This window comes from Drosophila sulfurigaster, chromosome 2L (genome assembly GCF_023558435.1).
Source record: "Drosophila sulfurigaster albostrigata strain 15112-1811.04 chromosome 2L, ASM2355843v2, whole genome shotgun sequence".
NCBI lineage: Eukaryota > Metazoa > Arthropoda > Insecta > Diptera > Drosophilidae > Drosophila > Drosophila sulfurigaster.
Window position 1 is genome coordinate 10,063,849 of NC_084881.1, and position 21,639 is coordinate 10,085,487.

A 21,639-nucleotide genomic window follows, 5' to 3' on the forward strand; every position below is an offset into this window, starting at 1 on the left:
TGCGTACCTTTCATTGTTGTCCCTTTTTTCTTTCCCATTTTACTTTTTTTTTTTTTGGGTCAACAAAGTATATTAGAAATTTAATGCCTGGCTGCCTTGGTATCCGCATTTTAGTGTCAATTTTCTCATTTTCTTTCGACACACGAGTCGCTCAAATTGAATTTAGATTGAAGAGAGAGTTTGAGTCGTTTTTTGCGGCTATTTTTGGGGGCTGGATTATCGATTTAGCGCCCCAGAAGTGTGTCTTTTATGCCTGGTAATTGTTCAATATTATTCCACTAGGACATAGGCAGCTGAGTGCTATAAACACACACACACACATACATAGTTACATCCCAGAGGCAGCAACAGCTGTGTTCAATTACCCGTGTGTCCATTGACTTGACCGCACATATCCTGTGTCTGTGGGTGTGTGTGTGTGTGTGTTCTGCGTGTGATGTGGTCAGCCTCGATAGGCGGCAGTTGGCACTGTGCTTTGGCCAACCGGTCAATTGGTCAACGGCTTTTTTCTCGGCAGATTTTATGCAAAATTAGTCAGGCAATTGATGTGCACGGCAATTAGTTTAATGCAGCAACAAACGCAAATGGATAACTCGGTCAAATGACTTCATTCAAGCGGCAATAAAGTGGACTATTAAGGATATCAGTGCAAGGAAATCACGGTCATAAAGCTTAATGAAATTGCGCGCGTCAATAGAATACAAATAAATGGCGTTGAATAGATTAATAGGCAAATAGAAGTAAAAAGTTCTCAAACGTAGAATTTTAAGGAATTGTTATAAACACATTTTATAGGGAATACATATTTAAATTTATATACAGCGTACAACGTAAATTACATACTTCACATTTAAGAAATGATTTGTTGCTTTTTATTTCAATAATGTAAATAAAATACTTGAACTTAAAAAGGTCATTTAAAAAAATATTGTTTAAAATATTTTGTTTGCATTTATAGAATATTAATTACAACGTTCTCGAGAATTGTAAAGAATTGCAAACATAAAATATTATTTTATTTACATTACTATCAAAAATAACAATAATATTTGAGCAATGTAAATAAAATGCTTGAACTTAAAAAGGTCATTTGGAAAAATAATGATTAAAATATTTTGTTTGCATTTGTAAAATATTAATTTCAAAGTTATAAAATGTAAAATTGTAAAGAATTGCAAACATAAAATATTATTTTATTTACATTACTATCAAAAATAACAGTAATATTTGAGCAATGTAAATAAAATGCTTGAACTTTTAAAGGTTTCATAGACAACATTCAAAAGTAAATTTTTTTGTTTGCGGAAAATAAATGACTATAAATAATGTAAAAGTCTAATTTTTAGGAAGCTTACATTCGTTTCATAAATATTTGCAAATTCCCAACTCTTGACTTTAGAATGTTGTTCCCGTTTGACACAAACATATGAAGCTAGTTTCCTATGGCGATTTAACTTGCTGCTTTCAATTACCGACAGTTTTGTCGCCTATCTGCCCCGCAACTAATTCGACCACTTAGCCTCAGCTGGGGCCTGAGTTTCGGTCTTTGCATCCGCATCGAAGAGGACTCTCTAACCAATTGCCATAAAATGCCACCGGCACTTGCACACAGAAACAGATAGAAGAGCTCCCAACGAAAAAGTTTTCCTAACTTTTGTACGGTTTGGGATCATATCACTGCTGTTGTTTTTGTTGCTGTTGGGTTCGTTTTTCGTTTCTTTTTTTTTTGGTTTTTTTTTTTTGGTTTTTGTTTTATTTTTGTTGATGTTTTTGTATTTTGGCATCTTCTGGCTGATGAGCTAGGGGCGCCGCAAGTGGGTCATATACATTTTTGATGAGTTGTCATTATTAAATGCGACAAACCCCCCACTTCTCCCCAACCACCACCTTCATCGCCAGCCCTCGCTGTCATGGCAATTGTAAGGGCGGGGCGACAGGAAACGATGCCTGCCAAACTTTTTTTGCCTACTAAAAATATATATATAAATATAATTTATTTATGTGACAGTTGACAAGCAGCGACGCTTTTTGTTTCAGCATTCTTTCATTTCCCCTCTTTTTTTTGTTGTATCAGCAAAAAGTTCTATATACTATGTAGGTACTGCAATCATGTCATCAATATTTGTTATTTATTTAGATTTTTTTTTCGCTCGCAGTCGCTTATTTATTTGTTTTGCGGGAGTTGCCTCCAATTTTGTGGCACTATAATAGAAATGAGGCGAATCGCGAGTTGCCGCCATTAATTGTGACAAAAATTGTTATCAATTAATGAAATAGACACAGACAACGAAGACAACAAAAGAAAACATCGCATGTGGTCGATTCTATGCCATTTCAACACTTTGCTGTAGGCCTAAATTGCCACAATAAATTTGTCTATTTTGTTCACTTGACACACCTACGTAAGACCAATGGAAGAAGATCTTGTATATTTGTTGAAATGTACGGTTATTAGGCAGTGAATTGGTTCCTAGTTTATTGGCCTTTATCTTGATGTGGGTTGAAGCAAAGGCTTATTTAATATTAAATTCGTAGTATATGTGATTAAATTAGGACTGATGACAGACAGTTTCTTAAAATTTTATACAAATATTAAAATATTTACAGTTGAATCATCAATTGCAGGTAGAATTTTCTTAACGAATTGCAAAACTTTTAGAATAGGCAATAACTTGAGTTTAATCAATTGTTTTTACGACAGCCTTACAAGAAAATTGCTGCACAAATAAAATACGCAATAAATCTGAAAGGGGCGAGTCGTAAAAGTTCTGTAAAGTTATTATCCAGAGATCCATCTAATAGCTGGCTAAGTCTCTAAATAGTTTATAGTGTCTATTAAAAGTGTGTGGGAGGACTGTTTACATACAATTTGAGCAACAAACATTTTATAGTGTTTTTTTTATAGCAAAGATTAAGCGCAAATTATGTCACTGTTGTCAACCCCAGTTGGATGCGTTGCTACTAAAGAACTTATACAGAACACATGACAACTTAGTTGATTGCTCCCCATCAACACGTTGCCAATCAGCCAATCAGGCAATCGTTTTCCAAGTCGTGTAATGAAATCAAAGTCACTGTACAAAAAGGTGCCATAGATTGTTTTGACATTTGCTTTCAAATGTCAATCATCTGAGATTTTTCTTTGAGCTTCTTTTGCTGCTTCTTCTGTCCTAACTCTCGTTGACTTTGGTAAATCGAATTGAGAGATGTTTCCCCCCCCGCGCCCTGAATGCGCCTTGCACGTTTGGTCAAATGCGATAAAAGTCGATAATATAATCAAATTTAATGAGCTTGGAGTGGGGCAAAATGAGCCTAGCAAATAACTTATGTGGGGTGGCTCACCACTTTGTATTACTTATCAAAGCAATTTTCGGGCTTATGCCCAACAGGTTGTCAATGGTTTCCACTAAGCTCATCGATTACACTATTCAGCAAAATTCACCAAACCAATATATTTTTGTCGAACTTAGTTTGTGGATTTATCAGCGCATTAGCGATTAGATACATATATGAAAATATTATTGGTTATTATTGCTGATTTAACAAAAGCATAAAAACCATAAAACTTGTATTTTATTTGTAATCGTTCGAAGTATATTTATACTACTACCACATTGAATTAATAACAATGGAATAAACCTATTTTTATAGTATTAAATTGAAGACAAAACACATCGCTTGATGTCACGTCTAAAAATATACTAAATATTTCAAATGTATCTCTTATATTTCCACTTTTAATGAAGAGTTCGTCGTATCGTCCCACTTCAATATGCCAATTTTATTGACATTTTTGTTTTGTTACTTTGTGTTATTAAACACACCTGAATGCGCCTTAAAAGCTTTAGAAATGTGAGCAGCAAAGCTGCTTTAAGCAACTGGAAACCAGGCGATAAAATACACATCGACATATCGACCTTTTATAACTGATGTCTGACGACGCGTCGCGACGTGGCTGTCGTTCGATTTAACATAAATTTTTGCTGTTGTTGCCACCTGACTGTGTGTGCGTGTGTAAATCTACGTGTGTGTGTGTGTGTGTGGCAGCCACTGTTCCTGTTACTGTTACTGCATGCAAATTCCAATAAACTAAAGTACCCAAGACGCGACATTTGATAAAGAGCAGAAAAGCAACAGCAGCAGCAGAGAGAAGATGAGAAACAACCCCCCAGCGGCGTTTTCCTTAGCATTTCTGACAAGCTATAAAATTTTTATCAGCATTACTTTTATTTTGACATTTTACTGACATTTCACAAAAGTACTCGCAGCCAAACGCCTCCAGAGTGAAACTTTTCCGCCCCTCCCCAGTCGCCAGTCGGCAGTCCCCACTTCCAAGTCTGCCCACGCAGACAAAGACTCATACGAGTATTGGATAGATAAGAGCAAAATGGTGGGCGTATTGCTTTCTGAGCTGGGGGTGGCATTGTTGTATGAAGGTTGAAAATTTTGTGTGTGCCAAGCGCTTTTTCATTTGCCAAATGGCAGTTGACCTTTTCCGTGCGACCAAATTGATTTCCAGCACGATTTGTCAACCCCTTTTTGGGACAACAACACCGACAACAAACTAGAATTTATCAAGCTAACAAAACTGTTTACTTACAAAATCTGTAGCGAACACTTGCTGACAAGGGTGTCAGCTCCAATTATGCATGAGACTTAGCATGGGACCATAGCCAACCTGTTGTGGAGCACTTTCATTTTCAATTAGTTTGGCCCCCTCAAGAAAAAGGGGGCGTGTGACTTTCAACGCCTCGAACACAACACGAAATGGGCCGAGTTGAGAGCACTTTGAGTGCCAAACTGGGCCCGAAAGGTTGTCTGTTGTTGAAAAGGGTAAAAGTAACGGCGCTTAATGTTTATTATTATTATTGCATACTTTGGGGCGGACGCTGCCGCCTGGCCCAGTTGATAAGCCTTAATGTGTTGCGGTGTTTCAATAAAACTTTATCATAATTGACATTTTAATGGTGTTGGCAAAAAAAATGCACATAAAGCGAGCGAGACAAGAAAACCTTGCATACTTGCAGGCGCTTCAAGCGGTAATTTTATATTTATGCTGCTGTAGATGCGGGCTTAAAAAGTGCCGAGGGTCTCATGAATTTGACAAAAAACGAAACGAAAGGTATATGCCATAATGTGTGATAAGTGTGCGGAAACTCCAGCGGCAGGGGTGACAATTGGCACTCAAAAAGGGGCAAAATGTATTCCAAAAACGCTGTTCTATGTTATTTACTCTCGATGATAAGGAAAAATGCTTTTGATATTGACGCCAATAAAATTAATAACACTTGAGTGATCTAGTTCACAAATAATCAGGAAATATGTAAAATGTCGAAATATCTCGATATAAGTAATAAGTTTAAATTGTTTTAATAAAATAAATATTGTTCAAGTATATTGATAAAAATAAAAAAATGAAAATAAATAATAAATAAATGATAAATATAAAATAAGATTTGACACTCAAAACTGCAAAATAATGAATTAATAATAAAATATCAAAATAAATAAATTCAGTTTAGCAAATTTTTGTTGCAGTCACATATGGAATATGGAAGTTTATTAACCTATTTTTTTTGTATTTTTAAAAGTGGGCAACAAGCTGATATATTAACTAAAAAAGTTCAAATTAAATACGAAAATAATTGCATTCAAGAAAAAAGAGTTTTTTAAAGTGCTAATAAACAAGTGAAAAGCGTACACACGTAAATGTTTGCCATTAAACATGGCTGATTGAATTTGAAAAGGAAGTTGCGAGACCCGCTGCTGCAAGGATGTTGGCCCGTTGCGTCAGTTACCAGGGCTCCAGCGATAACATCAATGGCATATTGACGCGCGACTATGCAAAGGTTTGTACTCTCCACATGCTGCAATAACTATCACAAAGGCAAAAGAGATTGATGGAAAGCAGGAACTGAATCAATAGCCTTTGCTGCTCCTCGTTGTAAATTGATTAGTCAATGGAAATTGTTTAACTCTATTACATTTTACTAGAGAGTCTTAAATGAATTTTAGTTACATTTCGTTGCTCTTGAAGTGCAACTCTTGTTGTGACGCCCGCACTTCATGTGGCAGTCCACTGCGTGTGCGTTGAGCTTCTGGTCATGGCCTCGCATATTTGCCACACACAAGCTGCCAAACAGCTGCTCACCCCTCTCTCTTTCTGTCTCTGTCTCTATGTATGAAGTAAGACAAGCTCCCAGTTTATTGTTGTTTCGCTACAGTTGCCCATTCGAGGATGGCAAAACAAAAAGTCGATTCCTTTTGCTCTCCGTATGTGTGTGTGTGTTTGCTGTGGGTGCCACATTCGGTTTAGATCCCCCGGGGCAGCATATTTGCGGCATGGACTTAGCCAGTTTTACAGTTTTGCCAATGCCAATGCCACTGTTCACTGTTACAGCCACTGCTAGTGACAGTTTAGAGTTGCAGTTCTTTGTTGTTGTTGCGTTTTCCAGAGGCAAGTTTTCACTTTATTGTCCAAGTCAAAGCCAAAGCCAGCGCCAAAGCCAAAGCCAAAGTCCAAGCCTGAGCCTAAAGCCCATGCAAAAGGCAGACAGGCAACAATGCAACATTGGCAACAAAAAATTGCATAAGCAAGCTCAAAGTCTAGGCCATTCTATTGTTGAATCCTCTCTCTATTTCTGTGTGTGCGACCCCATTCAGTTGTAAAGCTCAGTCGTAACTCGGCGACAAATGGAAAACTGACTAACTGAACTGAACGAGAGAGATAGATAGAGTGGATGGGGATGGGGATGAGGATTGCGAGTTAGGCAAACAGACGGGACAGATAGCAAAAGGACAATGCCAGCTATTTTTATTGCCAACCAAGGCGTACATAAAATGTGTCGCATGCATATGAAAGACAGTTTGGATATGGGAATTAGCAGGATGAGCTATAATAAAAACTACGCAAGGATGTGGCTAACGATGTGTACAAAAGACAAAGCTCTCACAGCCGCAGCAACAGCGGGAGAATACGAATACAAGGAAGTGGCAAAACTAAAAAATGATATAGCCTCAAGTTTCTAGACGTAATAATATTTAAGGATAATTTTACAAAAGTTTAATGTATAATATTGAAAGTTAAATACTGTCAGTACTCCAAGTTTTACAAATATAAGATAATTAAGGATTTAATAATATTATTTAATTTTTAAAACACTGATGATAAAAATATGAAATATTAATACTTTCAGTATTCATAATAATCTAAAAAATCTTCTTAGTTACCAAACTTCAGCAATAGGAATTAAATATACAATTTGGCAAATGGTATTTCATTCTGTGCATTTTGTTTCCTTATTCATTTTCTTTTGTGATTTAATTTTCATTCCATCTCAGCTCATATTAAAAGGAGTACTTTATTTTATTTGGCAGCCACTGAAATCTTCTCGGAATAATCATACTCGTATGATAAAAGCTTCGCCCAGATCTTTAGCCATTTAAACCATCAGCCTCTAACCAACGCACAGATTTTCTTAACGACTTTTGGGGATTTTGGCAGTCCGGCAGTTTAATTTGTTTGTCGAGAAAAGTGCAGGCTGTCAAATAGGAGTATTTTGTACATATGTTGTCTGGCTTCTGCAAGAGAGAGATTTGGGCTACTAATGATTTCCTGATAACCAGCCAAAGCACATCCACAAATGCCACAGAGACAACAACTTCCTGTGCAACTTGTGCAACATGAGCAGCTGTCGGAAAGTGTCCGTTTCTGTCGAAAAACCTTAATTACTGCATCTAATGGCCATTTAACTGTCGTTTTTCCAGTTCCAACATGCAAAACATGCACTTTTATGCAGATTCTAAACTGTTTTTTTGCATCGTGCTGCTCTATTTACAGATTTACACGGACTGGGCCAACTATTATCTGGAACGTGCCAAATCGAAGCGAAAGGTCACCGATTTATCGGCCGACTGCCGTGATGGCCTCCTCCTGGCTGAGGTCATCGAGGCAGTCACTAGTTTTAAAGTGCCCGATCTAGTCAAGAAGCCAAAGAGCCAACAACAAATGGTGAGTTCAGAAAATTTGCAGATTTAATCGAAAATATGATTACAGTAAAAATTTTTACAAATGTTCTTAGAGAAACCTTTAATAGATACCCGTTACATAATCATTTTTAGAGTATTATAAGATAACAATAAAATATATCAATTTACATTTATTTGAGTGTAAATACTTAGTTAAGTCATTTACCATTTAATACAAATAAAATGTTTTTATTGAAAGTAAGTCAGTATCAAAAGGATAGCGTCAATTAGATAATCACCATTATTATATATTTAAAATTTACTATGCTTATTCAAATTTGAATTTGATACATAAATTGATAATTACTTGGTAATTATAATGTAACCACTATAAATTTATAATGTGCGGATTAATTATGGTGTAATTGTAAGCCTCGTATCAACGTGACTTTGCTGACGAGCACGAACTAAATTTGTGCTCTATTTTCATTCGCATTGGCAGCACTTTCTGTTAAATAATTACCTCAACCTTAACCTTATGCTTCACATTAACCCTTAATTTTGCACCCAAACCACAAACATATGTATACTTATACATACACACACACACACACAAACACTCTTGTGAATCCTGCTTTTTGTGGATTTGCCCAGCAAAGAACGAGAAGCATTCGCGCACGTGGGAAAATCTAGTGCTTGAATTTTTCAGCTATCATCGCATGAGTCACTCCTTTCTTTCGTGCTGAAAATGTGTTAATTGTTTTTTACAAACACACACACACACACACATATGTAGTTACACAGGCAAATACAACTACATTGAAATAAAGGTGCATGCGAATGCGCCCCAAAGTCACAGTCGTGAAAGTATTTCCACATTTTAATGTGTGCGACTTTGACTGTGAGAAGCAGAATACCCATTAAATAAATGACTAAGGCTATAACACACGTAGCTAAAAAAGTAATTTTGTTAATAATAGCAACAGTAATAATAGTATAGTTTTTCAGATACTAATTTTCTCTAATAGGATAAAATCTGTAAATTTGAAAATAGTTTGAATGATTTAATTTCTTAAAGAATAGATTTTATTGCTTCAACAACTTTCATTAAACAGCACCAACCTAAACCAGTAAGTGAACATTAATAAAATTTTGAAATTAAAGTATAATGCCAGGGTATTATCTATTCGAGCTTTCATATTATTTCTCTTATATGCGCCTTGTCATTACGTGTTTTTTCGTGCATTTAAATAGTACGTCAAATCGTCAACGTGCTGACTAACTGAGTTCTCTGACGATCCCAGGTTGGGGACAAACACACGCCCATTTTACCCATGCCATTTTTGTTATGCCTTTTTGCCTGGGCGTGTACTACGGGGCGTATGCGAAACTTTCTGCACAACGCCGGGCCAAAATTCAGTTAAGCATTCGGGTAAATGATTTCCGCCGCTCTAAGCATTTGCCACCTGGGCTCTGAGCTCTGTGATTTGATTTGCCTTCTGCTGCGTTGCTTCATTGCATTTCTGCAATTCGACTTTAAATTCCAAATTAAAAAGAGAAATTGAACATTTGCAGTTGTTCTTTTGTGCTTTTTAAATGAATGCTAAGAACAAATTTTTGTTTCTGCTGCTTGTGTCTGCAATTGCTTTTTCGGTTTTTTTTTCGTCTGCTACGTGAGCGGCGTTTTAAGCGACGACATAAACGACGCATAGTCAAGGACCAAGGCGCCTTTTTTTCTCTATCCCCAAAACGTATGCCTTAAGCCTAGTTAGGAGCAGCAAACAAAGGCGTTCATTCTGCGGCTGCTGTCGTGGCATATTTGTACCCAGCACCCAATAAAAGTGGGTAACGAGAAGAATATGTTTTTAAATCAGTATTAATACTATATGAGTTAATCAAGTGGAGACTTTCAGCTTATTATTTATGAAGTTATGACTTTGTCTCTCGAGATCTGCTCTAAACATTGTCATAAAATTTATGAAGTTATTAAAGAAACTATGTTGTATACTGCTCACGACGTAATTGTTAAATGTTGCCATGGTGCTTATAACTAGCGCAAACAACGCTGCGTATACGTGTTGGGGAGAATTCAAGAGACCTCTAGAGGGTAACTGCTGTTCGTGCAGTCTCTGCAGAGGAGCTCTCACTTTGCTTTTTCTAGATACGTTTTTTTATTTGTGCTGCGGCAAGTTCATTGCCGATATAATATGAGTGTGTGTGTATAGGAGTGCAAACAGAGTCCATGAAATAAAAATTTATTTCAACTTTGTCAGTTTTTTGGTAACTGACGTTTTGCATATTAAATAGCCGACAAAACAGCTAGCGAATGAGAGCGAGAGCGAGAGCGAAAGCAATAGCGAGAGAGAATCTTTTGAGAAAATGATAAGCTCAGCTAAACGTGCGATGTGGCACGTGCTGCAGCAAAACCTGACAAATTGGCAGTGCGCCTTTAAGTGGGCGTGTCTCTTTCGCGTTGACGTATGTGACATGGGCGCCAAATTGAGTTAGTTGCACTGCACAGTGCATTTTAGCCGAGAAGTGTGGGGGGATTCACGAGAGGGGATCTCTAACTGCCACTCGGGGTGCAAACTCAATTTGGCAATGGCTGCGGAAAAATTTTGCCAGCCAAAATTAGTCAGTAGCATGCTAGTGTTTTTGTTCAAATTTTTGCCACTAGCATGCGTATGTGTGTGTGTGTGTGTCGAAAAGTGTATTGGTGGTAGTGTTTGGTAGTTTGTAGAACAAACATAGCTCCTGCGGCTCTTTGAATATTTACAAATAACTTTGGGGAGTTTTTCTTTTTGTTATATTTTTCGTGACATGACCAGCTGAAAATGCAGTGTGAAAATTAAGATTAGAATGTGATGCGAATGCTCTACGAATTTAAAATTAGAGATTCTACAATATTTTCAAATTAAATTAGATGGCTTAATAATAATACAGAATTTGACTAACTTTGTCAAGCAAACTATTATTAAATTTAAATAGACAAAGCTATAATAAAAAATATATTTTGAAAAATTGTTGAACTCCAGATCTCAGAATTCGTATGAAATTTTCTATAGTTCGTATTTAATTAAACAAAATCTAATAATAAAAAGTTGACTACAAATTCAAGCAAGTGAGAACATCTATTGAAGTTACGTGGTATTAAAAAAAGTGCAATGCCATGTCAATAGTCGTATTGTTTTTCTTTCCTGCTGCGTCTATTCTCTTGCATTGAAGCTTAGTCTAAACTTCACATTCATGCTTTATGCATTTCTGCTTTCCAGCATATCAGGCTTCATATACAAATTAGTATGCTCTCTTCTAGTTTCTCGACGGGACTTATAACAATGCCAAATGCTATCCCAACGATGCTGATGATGCTGCTGCTGTTGCTGCTGCTGTTGGCCGCGTTTTCCATTTCAGCGCAAACAAACAAAAGCATTTGGAAAATTTTCCCCATTTTCATGACTGCAGCTGGGCCATTGTTGCGTTTCATTCGCAGTTTGTTTTTCATATTTGCACGGTGAAATGAAAAATCAACGCTCTGACTGAGACAACACGCTCTGTGGAGCCTGCAGAAGCCCAGCCTTTCTTTTGCATCACGTTCTCCTAAGGGGCACACACACACACAAAAAAGAAGCGAGAACTCGGTCCAAGACACATTCAAATAAATTCAATAAAAACAAATAACACGCAGAGCGTCGAGTTGAGTGTAGACTAAAGTAAATTTTATCAACTTTTAAATCAAATATTAAACTTTTAGTTTTCGTTTTCATTCTCGTTTTCTTTCTTTTCCATTGCTCTTGCCGCGTGCTTCACTCCAAACTTTGTAATAAACTTTTTCTCTCTTAGTTTCTTTTTCTCCTTTTCAAACTTTACATGCACTTTTTTCTCTCGATTTCTCTCTCTCTTTCTGTCCCTGCCAACTTGCAACACGTACTGCAATTTTTTACCACTTTGGTTTTGCTGGCAACGTTTTTCTAATGAGTGACGACGACAGCAGGTCCTGTAGTCAAATGTGGGCAAAATCACACACACACACACACACTCACACACATCCAGATATATATGCAGGACTTAGGACTTGGGACTTGGGCAAGTCGTTTGCAATGGGAAACAGATCCAGAGAGGGAGAAAATGCAACTCTCGAAAAATCAGCGAAACGTAAAAGTGTTCAAAGTCAACTTTGACGGCGGCACTTGGCAAATGCATTTAAAGAAAAAAGTCCGGCTGCAGTTTTTGCAGCAAGCTTTAAAGCTAAGCCAAAATTTGGTTTTGTAATTTGTAAATGCATTCAAATATTTATTTAGAAGTTACACTTCGCCTAACGTAATTAGAATTATGAAGTTTGCATTTGTAATCGGTTTAAAAGTATGAAACTTCCTTAAAATAAAACTTTAACTCATCAAGTTGAGATGTTCAAATCTCTATGAAAATCAATATTTTGTTATTTGGTTTTAAACTTTCCAATTGCTGCTTTATTTTTGACACCTGCCAAATATACATAGTTTCACCTTTTAAAGAGTTTCTATTTCTATTTAAATAATTTTCTTTTAATCGTTGCTTTTCCCTACAATTTGCTTTCCTTGTGACAAAGGGAAATCTGAGCAAAATTTCCAACGAATTTTACTACGTTACTAATTTGATTTTGCTTGGGCTTTGGCCTTTTGTCTGTTGCCTTGCTTTCCTTCATCCCTCTTTGAGAGCCAAAAACCCAAAAGGTATATGGCAAGCAACAGAGAAAAGCCAAGCTACCACACTCACACACTTGCACACACACACGAAAGTTTTTCCAATCAAATATGTAAATAACATAAGAGTAAACGTAAAGTCTTAAAAGAGAAATTAAATCAAAATAAGCCCGGCTGCGTCTTATATAATTGGCCATCTCAACTCTGTCTTGAGCTCCATTTGCCTGGACTACATTCCTGGTCCAGCGCGTGTAGTAATGGCTAGAGCGGAGAGCGTGTCGTGACACGACTTGTGAAGTGCAAAAATTGTTGAATCAATTAGTAGAGGTATTGAATTTAGTAACAGTGTTGGAAAAATAGATTAAATATTACTCAACTTTTAGAATAAAATTTTAGAATGTTTACAGACTTATTGTTTGCTTTATTATTTTGTACATTTAAAGTTTTATAGGCATAATATAGTAGCACTCTAGTGTGTAGAACGCTAAGAAAAAATATTAAAGAACTACTTTAATTTCTTTAACAATAATAGCTATACAAAAAATGAAATTAATATCGTAACTATGGGGTTGTATTATCGACAAGGTATTCGTCCCATTGAGTAATAACTAAAGTAAGCTATGAAGAAGTTGCGTGAGCTTCACATTTGGAATTAACGCAAAAAAGTTTATCACGCACTCATCTCTAAGTGATTCTGTCAGTTGCAGGCAACGCCTTTTGTTGCCAAATTGCTATTGTAATAGGTTCTTGTTATCTTTGTTATCATTGTTGTTGTTCTTCAGCTTGTTGCTGTTGCGTTAGCTGTTATGTGTTTGTCTGTTGTTGCACTGATTGCCTTTATGATGATGTTGTTGCTGTTGTTGCTGCTATTGTTGTTGTTCGTGCTGCTGCTGCTGCTGCTGTTGCTGTTATTATTATTGCTTGTCTTGGACATTGAGCTGCTTTTGAGCTGCCTTTTCCATAAGCTGTTTGCAGTTATTAGCACTGCAGCAACACACAAAAGTCAATTATTATGTAATTAAAGTAAAACAAAAGCTCGATTAAATGCGCTCAACTGCTTTTTGCTTGGAACACGGATGAATGAGTACTTTTATTGAACCTGACAGCTTTAAGCTGTTGTTTCAGAGTTTCTTTGCTTTCTTAAAGTTGTTTGTACAGATGATTGATTTCCATTTAAATTGCAATTTAGACTAGTTCTTAAGTGAATAAATAATGTTAAATTTGTGTGAAAAATCTCTATCTGGTAAATAAGCAGCTTAAATTCTCTGGCTAGCACTCAAGGTAATATGTTCTTGTTGTTTAAACTATTCGTTAGCTTTCAATTTGTTGGCATTATCATTAATGCATCTGCTCTGCTGTTGTTAGCTATTCAAATGAGGAGGAGCTTCACTTGATTTCAATTGGTACGAGGCTTTGGGGCGTAAGTCTCTCGAATGCATAAAATACGAGTTCTCCCTCTCGTCCTGCATATACAGGACCTTATTCTATCAGCCATTTGCAACGTTCGATGTGCGATGCAGAAGCTGACGTTGGCTTTATCTAAAATGAAATCTGCTTAGGTAGCAAATGTCGAGGAGTCGCAGAGAAGTTGCCACCAAGAGGCACTGAGCATATGCAATGTTATAGATTCAACATTGAAGTTCATGGAGAGGCAACAGTTTTTCCTTGGTTCTCGTTCTTTTTTCAAGAAACAATTTTAATGTTATTTTTTTATTATCTCCTGTTGTTTTTAATTGTGCAAACAATGCAACGATTTTATGGCCACATTAAAGTTAACAATCTCGGAAAAGGGGCAAGTAGAACAAAGCTTTCAATTTGGCTAAATTTAGTCGACTTGCACAAGCTGCCTCACACACAAACAGCAGGAAAAATCTGTGTTGCAATTGCGAGGAAAAGAAAGAAAAGCAAAGTTTTGTAACCACAAATCAGGCGGTAAAAACTTCTGGTCGGCCTTTTGCACGTGCTGCGCCCATAAATTCCGTACACAAATTAAGCTGCTCTAGGGGACATGGAAGTTGGGTGGCAGCCAATCAATGGCTGTGCCACAAGTTGCATAAATTAACCGTTGCACGTGAACAGCAGCAGCAGCAGCCGCATCAGCAGGCAGTAAAGAATGAGAAAAACTCACACAAAACTTTCAAGTACAGTTGGCATATTAAAGTTGAGTTTCCTTTTTCATTTCCTTCCCCATTTCCGCTTCCAGTTTTAAATTCAATTTTCCAATTTTCCTCATTTTGCCGCATTTAAGCTCAGCAAAGCGTCTACGTCAAAAAGTTGATTATCGAAAAGTTTGTTAATCATACGCCATGTATGCCCTTAAAAAGAACTGAAACAAGCTTTAAACAAAACATAAAAATGAAACAAGTAAAGCATAACGCGGAAAATAATTTTCGTTTACATTTTTGTAATGTGGTTTTAGTGTGGTTTGATGCTCTACAATTAGGGAAACATATGTTTTGCATAAGGTGTTTGGGTGTAACTTATTCTCTCGTAAGTATTCTAAATTCTATAAATATTAAATATTTTGAATGCTGTGTAAACAGTTATTACGCAATAAAATAAAGAGAATCTAGGTCGAAAAATTACCTTCACAAATTGTTACTCATTTTTTAACGTGTGCTACATAAATTTATTTTTAAGCTATTGTAATTCTGCTTCTCGAATTCGCTTCATTCTCCTTATCACATATAATTGTTAAATTCGGAATACTTTAGAATTTAAATAAATACATTTTGGGATATTTCATTATTGATGTAGCAGAAAATTTTTTGTATATTCTTTCATACAGTTTTCAAAATGTGTTATTAAATAACGTAATAAATGTTTAAAAAGATTAATAAGAGCGCATAAGAATAAGTACCAAAAAATACAACATTAGCAAGAAAACTATCTATCTAACTATCGCATATTTTGCTACCAACCTATTATAGCTGAAACATATCATAGATGCCTAAAAATCTAAGTGTAACAGTGAAACTCTTTAAAATTTTCCTATCATTCTTTATAACCTCAACCCCCAACTTTCATCTATTAATCGCGTAAGCTGTGCGATAGTATTGCTGTTATGTAAATGTTTATCGATATACTGTGCATCTGCTGTTTGTTTAGAAACAAGCAACAACAACAAAAACATGTGGTGGAACTCATTCCGACAGTTGTAGTTGTTGCTCTAGTTGTTGTCGTTGTTAATGTTTTCGTTTTTGGCTGCGCATTCGTCAAAGTTTCGCAAAGCTTTGCTAATTACAAATGTAAATCCCCACATGAGCTGAGTGTATGAGTGTGTGTGTGTGTGAGTGTGTGTGTCTGCTGGGACTCTGCTGTAGCTTTTGGATGTCGACTGATGCTTAACTGTGGCCAGAGTCTGCAATAATTGCCAATGGGAGCAAAGTAAGAGGAGCTAAGGAAGGGTATTAGGCGAGAGATAACTAGCCAGGACATGTTTGAACTTGTCGTCCGCTGTGTTGTTTTGGATTTTTATACCCACTCCTAAATCGAGTTGTTGTTTGTGTGTGGCGGAAGTGCAATAGACTTCAAGTGGCAGCCACAGACGAAAATTGTGTTGAAACGAAAATTGTTCTATTTTCGGTTGCAAAACTCTTGCCAAGATTCACGCACTTAATTAGACACACGGCGCAGATCGGATTGGAAAGATCTTCGTCTCTCTCTCTCTCTCTTTCTTCACCTCTAATTGCAGCTGCCTGACAGGCAGTCAGTCGGATCTGGCCAAGACATCAAACGCTCCACGCTTCATGCCACACGGACGACCTCATTTTGCCATTGGCTTGCCGCAAGATGCGTTGCTAAATTTAGACAGATCCCAAGTATTTTACTACTTACAGAGGTGTACATACATATAAACAAATATATATGGACATACATGTTCATATATTTACATATTTTCAGACACATTTCATAGGGGAATATGTACATATGCTCAAGCATTCACTTGCCACGCGAGCACAGGTTTTTCGTCTTCAAATTTATGGGCATCATTTTGGGTCAACATTTTCGGCTGTTGTTTCTTTCCTTTTGTATTTACTTTTTTATGGAATCGACTGAAGGCCAAACGCAAAAGTTCACTGTAATTTATCACTTAGCCGGATTATGTAGTCGCCCCTGTCAACTCCCAATGAACCCAATCCGAAAGGGGTTAACAGCTCAACAGTTCCGCTGAAATTTTAGTTCATTCTTAAATTGTGTAATCCTTCCTGAATTTTATGTGGAGTATTTTTCTCTTGAAGCTTTCGAATGTCGAAGTATATTTCTATGTAAAAGCATTTTAAGTATTAGCAATTCAAGGCATAAAGAGGGATAGAAAAGTGTGAAATTATATAATTTTATATGTATATATATATTTTATTGTTTTACCCTTACAATTTTAAATGTATCTGAAATAATAAATTACTCCACTTATATTTGAGATGGAAATAATTTGTCAATCTATTCGATTAATATTATTTATAACAATCCGTTATCACTTATCCAAAAGAGCAACCATAATAATAATCTAAATAATCGTTTGGTAAGGTTCATAATAATTATCATCGCTTATTTATGCATGCAAATGCGTTCAATTGTCTCGCTGACTGTTTTGTTATGTTGGGCACACGGCTGCCCGCCATAAATCATATTTTATAAGAACTCCAACAACTTGGCCTACTTTCAACCAGCTGTGTGGCAAAGAGCTCGATTCGTTGAAGTGACTTGAATACCATATCTTCCTCTTCTTGCTCTTCTTATGCTTCAAGTGTACTTCGGAGTTGTCTCGCTTTGTAATTGCTGCACGTTTTTGCAATTAAAATTTATGAAACTATTGAACTCGCCAATTTTTTAATGAATGAATATTTATGCTCATTCATTTGGGGCTTATTGATTGCCAGCCAGTTGTCAAGTCGTCATGTCGTCATTTACTTTACGATTGCAAAAAAGAGTAAACAGAATCCATCAAGCAGTTGTTGTGGAGGCTGTGAATGGTTCAGTTTGCTGCCGAAGTCGCTGTCGGCGTCGTTGCTGCTGTCTGATGACTTATTGAAAATTCCATTTAAAAATTGTTTACTCATTGCGCTCAGAACGACGCTGCAGACACACGCACACACACACACACGCTCGCACATTCACACCCACGACACAGTGCGATCGACTGTCAAGAAAATAAAAATCAAAATCGAAGAGTCGAAAATGTGTTTATGTCTGGGAAGCAGCAAAGCAAAACAAAAAACAAAAACAAGACACAGCAACAAATACTATGCGAAAGACGTGTGTAAGATGAGAGCAACAGATCAGTCAGCTACAGTGGTGTCATATCCGCTTTTTTCCCGTCAGATTTGGATTTTTTTGAAGTGTGATTGCGGGAAAAATATGAAAACAGCGGGCAGCGGGAATTCTGGCTTTTTCACCAAAGTTAAGCACCTTTTTCTTTAGTTTACTTTTATTCAAGTTTTAGTGATGTTTAAATTGAATTTAACAGCTGAAATGTTAAAAATATATTTCTATCGACAAAATATCGATATTTACTTGTATTAAATAACTTCCCTCAAAAGTTTGCACCTAAATTGGAGCGATTTGCATAACTAACATTGTGAAATTTGCTTGCGCTAAAACAAATTGACGAAGCCAAAGGAAGTCTACAAGCTACGAATGGTTTTGGAATTTTTTTTTCTGTTTTATTTTCTTATCTGATAATTGCAAACCAAAAATGAAATGAATGAATGAATTTACATATGTATATATTTTATCTTTAAACAGAACAAGTTCCTAAAATCAATCTTAGCTCTAAATATTATGCTCATCCAAAGCCTTAAGAATAACCTTTTCAGTTTATGTTTTTTTTCACTGTAAAGATGGTCGCACGTGACATCTGTCAGAGAATTACCAATTATATGTTATATTACGTATTGAACTGAGGGTTTATAAATGAAAAACATATACCACATTGCTTTATAAAAATAAGCTTTTTTCCTAACTTTTTTCTCTGGAATTCCGCTTTTTTTAGCTTTTTGTTTTCACTGATCCAGCTTTTTTTGCTTAGAAAAAAATGACACCACTGGTCAGCTACACACGCAAAAGCAATTTACACTCTCTAGAAACATGTTCATACAATATGTTGCACAGCAACATGTGCGTTAGCAACATTTCAATGCTGCGCAGTATAAGATGTAAATATGTAGGTTAGCTATAAAATAGCTAAAGTATAAGCTTCATTATAAATGAAGAACAGTTAGTAATTGTCAATTGCTCATTCTCATTTCATTACGTTTTAAATTAAATTTTTAATTTTTATTAATTATAATTTACAATCCATAAGAAATGAGAGGTTACAATCCAATAGAAGAAAGCATTTATTTTTAATTTTAGTAATAATTTAAAATTTCTGAAAAATGTTTAATTTGAATATTCTACAAAAATCGACATTGAATGAAGTTTAAGCTTAGTTGTATGCCAAAGATAACTTTGCAATGCAATTTTCACAAATAGGTACTAAAGACAGCTCTTTTCCCGCTAAATGCTTAGCAACATAAAAACGTTGGCTTGGCTGCGAAACAATAAACCGGCTTTTCGCCAATAGTCGCAACACCCCCGTCAACAGCTGGTCGAACAGCAACAACATCGACAGCAACAGCAACAGAAAACAGTTGTAGCATCTGGACTAGCACGATCGAACATGATCGTAACCGAATGCAAGACAATCGAGACGAAACGATCATCAAACACTTCGTTGACTTACGTTACGATCATTCACGAACTCTTTCTGTAGTCGGCAACCAACTGTTGCTGTCGTCGGTTGTTAATCGCGTGGAACGACGTTTGAATTGCGCGAGTTTTCTCTGATTCTTGTTAAGAAAAAAACGTGTCGAAGTTTTTGTTTGGCTTTTGCGAATCAGCTGAAAACATTTCGGCCATAAATTGATGGCTAATTAAAAGCAGCTGATGGCGTGTGAAAATAAAATGCCGGCAAATAAAATGATTAGTGTGCAAATTAAATGGTTCAATTAAAGGCAGACAACAACTGCGTGTATTTATAGAAATTGTCTTATGCTGATTTCATGCTAATTTATTGAAAGAAAAAATAACAGATAAAAAGAAATTGACTTAATTGTGCGCGTTTGTTGATTGCTTGAAATGCTCTTGCAACAATTATAAATTGTTTGAAAAGTGCGCGGGTTTCATTAGCGTTTTGAAATCGCCTATTCCAATTGTTCAACTTCACTTTCTGCTGCCACTTTTTCATTTGAGCCACTCGAGTGGCCCCCGCGTTGCATGCGGGTCAAGTAGCTGGAGCTGAAACTTGAAGTCTTGGCCAACAAGTAAAGGAGAGTGAGAGAGGTAAATTTTTGTTGGAAGATCTTTATCAATTTTCCGTAAAATAAAACGCCAGAAATTAACATCAAATCAACATAAACAATGACGAGTCATAAAAAATAGAAGAATACAAAAAAAAGAAGTCAACACACACAACAGACAACAACTCGCATGCCACAGAAATTAGACCCTCAACGCAGCTAAAACCCTTGGGCTAATTATCATGACACCAACTGTCAAATGATAGGCGTGCGAGTGTGCCACGCCCTCTATTTAGATATAATGCCTACTTTGTTACCTACGCACAATTTGCGCCGCGTGTTTATGTCCTTTTCCTTTGCCTAGTTGCATGCAACATTCATACATTTATGACTTTCACTGTTCCGTTTTGGATTCGCTTTTGTCCCATTTTTGGGATACGAGCATGAACCTTTTGCCTCTCTGCCTTTGCCTCGCCTTTTGTTGTACGCAATGACAGCGGCGGCAACATTTCACCTACATTCATATACAACTTGGCCTTTTGTGGCAAGGCGTGTGCGTCCAAAATAAAGTACGTGCCCATATTCCAGCTAACAGAGACCCACAGCTGTAGCTTAGTCCAGAGGCCTAGTTCAAAGGGGAATGATTCATTCAACACAATAGATTGAATAGAATGAATGACTGGTTGAAACAATTGCAATGTGTGAAATATTCTTTTCTGTTGCAGCTTTGCAAATATTTATAAATCATCTTATTGGCTAAGGATTTTTAGAAGAGATGAAATAAAATATATTCCTTGGTCTATTCTAACAATTTCTTAGTATTTTTTTTAGAGTATAGTTTTTCATAGTTTGTGCGAATTTCTGCTAATACTTACAAATAAAAGTCTTTGTTCTTTCATGCATTGACCTTTAATATTTCATTATTTTATCAACTGAATATTAATATTTAATATTTCAAATTTTCTAATATTACTAATAACAAATTTAAAAATGTACTTAGGCCGAAAACAGTTGAATAAATATATTGAATTTATCTGTCAATCATTAATGTTACGCCTCTACTTGTTAATTGCACAGCTTTTATCGCAATCATGTCTTTTGCTTAGTTTGTTAACATTTTTGTGAATTTCTTACTCTAAACATTACCCACAATTTCTCTAATTTCCCTCACTTCCCTTATTCGCTTATTCATTCGTTTCCTACACATTTTATAACATTTTTATACATCATCTGTACATTTGGAATCCCCAATCAATTTCTACCTACACCTCTTTCATAGTTGTTTCTTAATAATGTTGAATGCTTGTTGTACATATTTCTAATGATATGAAAATTAAACCCCCTCGAAATTTCTTCTAAACCCCTGTTTTTGATGCGCAGTGCATCTTGTTACCTTTCTTCGCAATTCAATGAATCTTTTACCTAGTTTATTATTGACTTTAAATTGAATTCTTTTTCAAAATGGACAAAGCTGAGAGATGCTGGCCATTAAATAAGCCATTCATAATATAAATTACATAATTATAATTATTATTATGACGATTGTTGTTAATGATGACCTTATTATAGGGTTCCCTGTTGTGGCATTGTTATCAGCGCCTTGTCAAAATTTGTTAATAAACCAGCACCACTTGTGTGGTTTCGTCGACACTCTTGGCTTCACTCAGAGCAAACTGGTAGTAGTCGCTGTTTTATTTTGTTTTTTTTTTTTC

General features: G+C 36.1%; 1 protein-coding gene across 9 annotated transcripts in view; it reads left to right on the forward strand.

Annotated features, from left to right (window-relative positions):
- Positions 1 to 21,639, forward strand: part of LOC133846056 (protein sickie) — a 210,023-nt gene that overhangs the window by 71,125 nt on the left and 117,259 nt on the right. For 7 of the 9 annotated variants that reach the window (XM_062280807.1, XM_062280823.1, XM_062280848.1 and 4 more), the window contains exon 2: positions 7,841 to 8,011. In XM_062280807.1, the coding sequence (XP_062136791.1) occupies positions 7,841 to 8,011 (171 nt within the window). Of the gene's footprint in view, positions 1 to 5,698; positions 5,850 to 7,840; positions 8,012 to 21,639 lie in introns of those variants that run through there. The other 2 variants (XM_062280797.1, XM_062280815.1) reach the window with 2 other exon arrangements.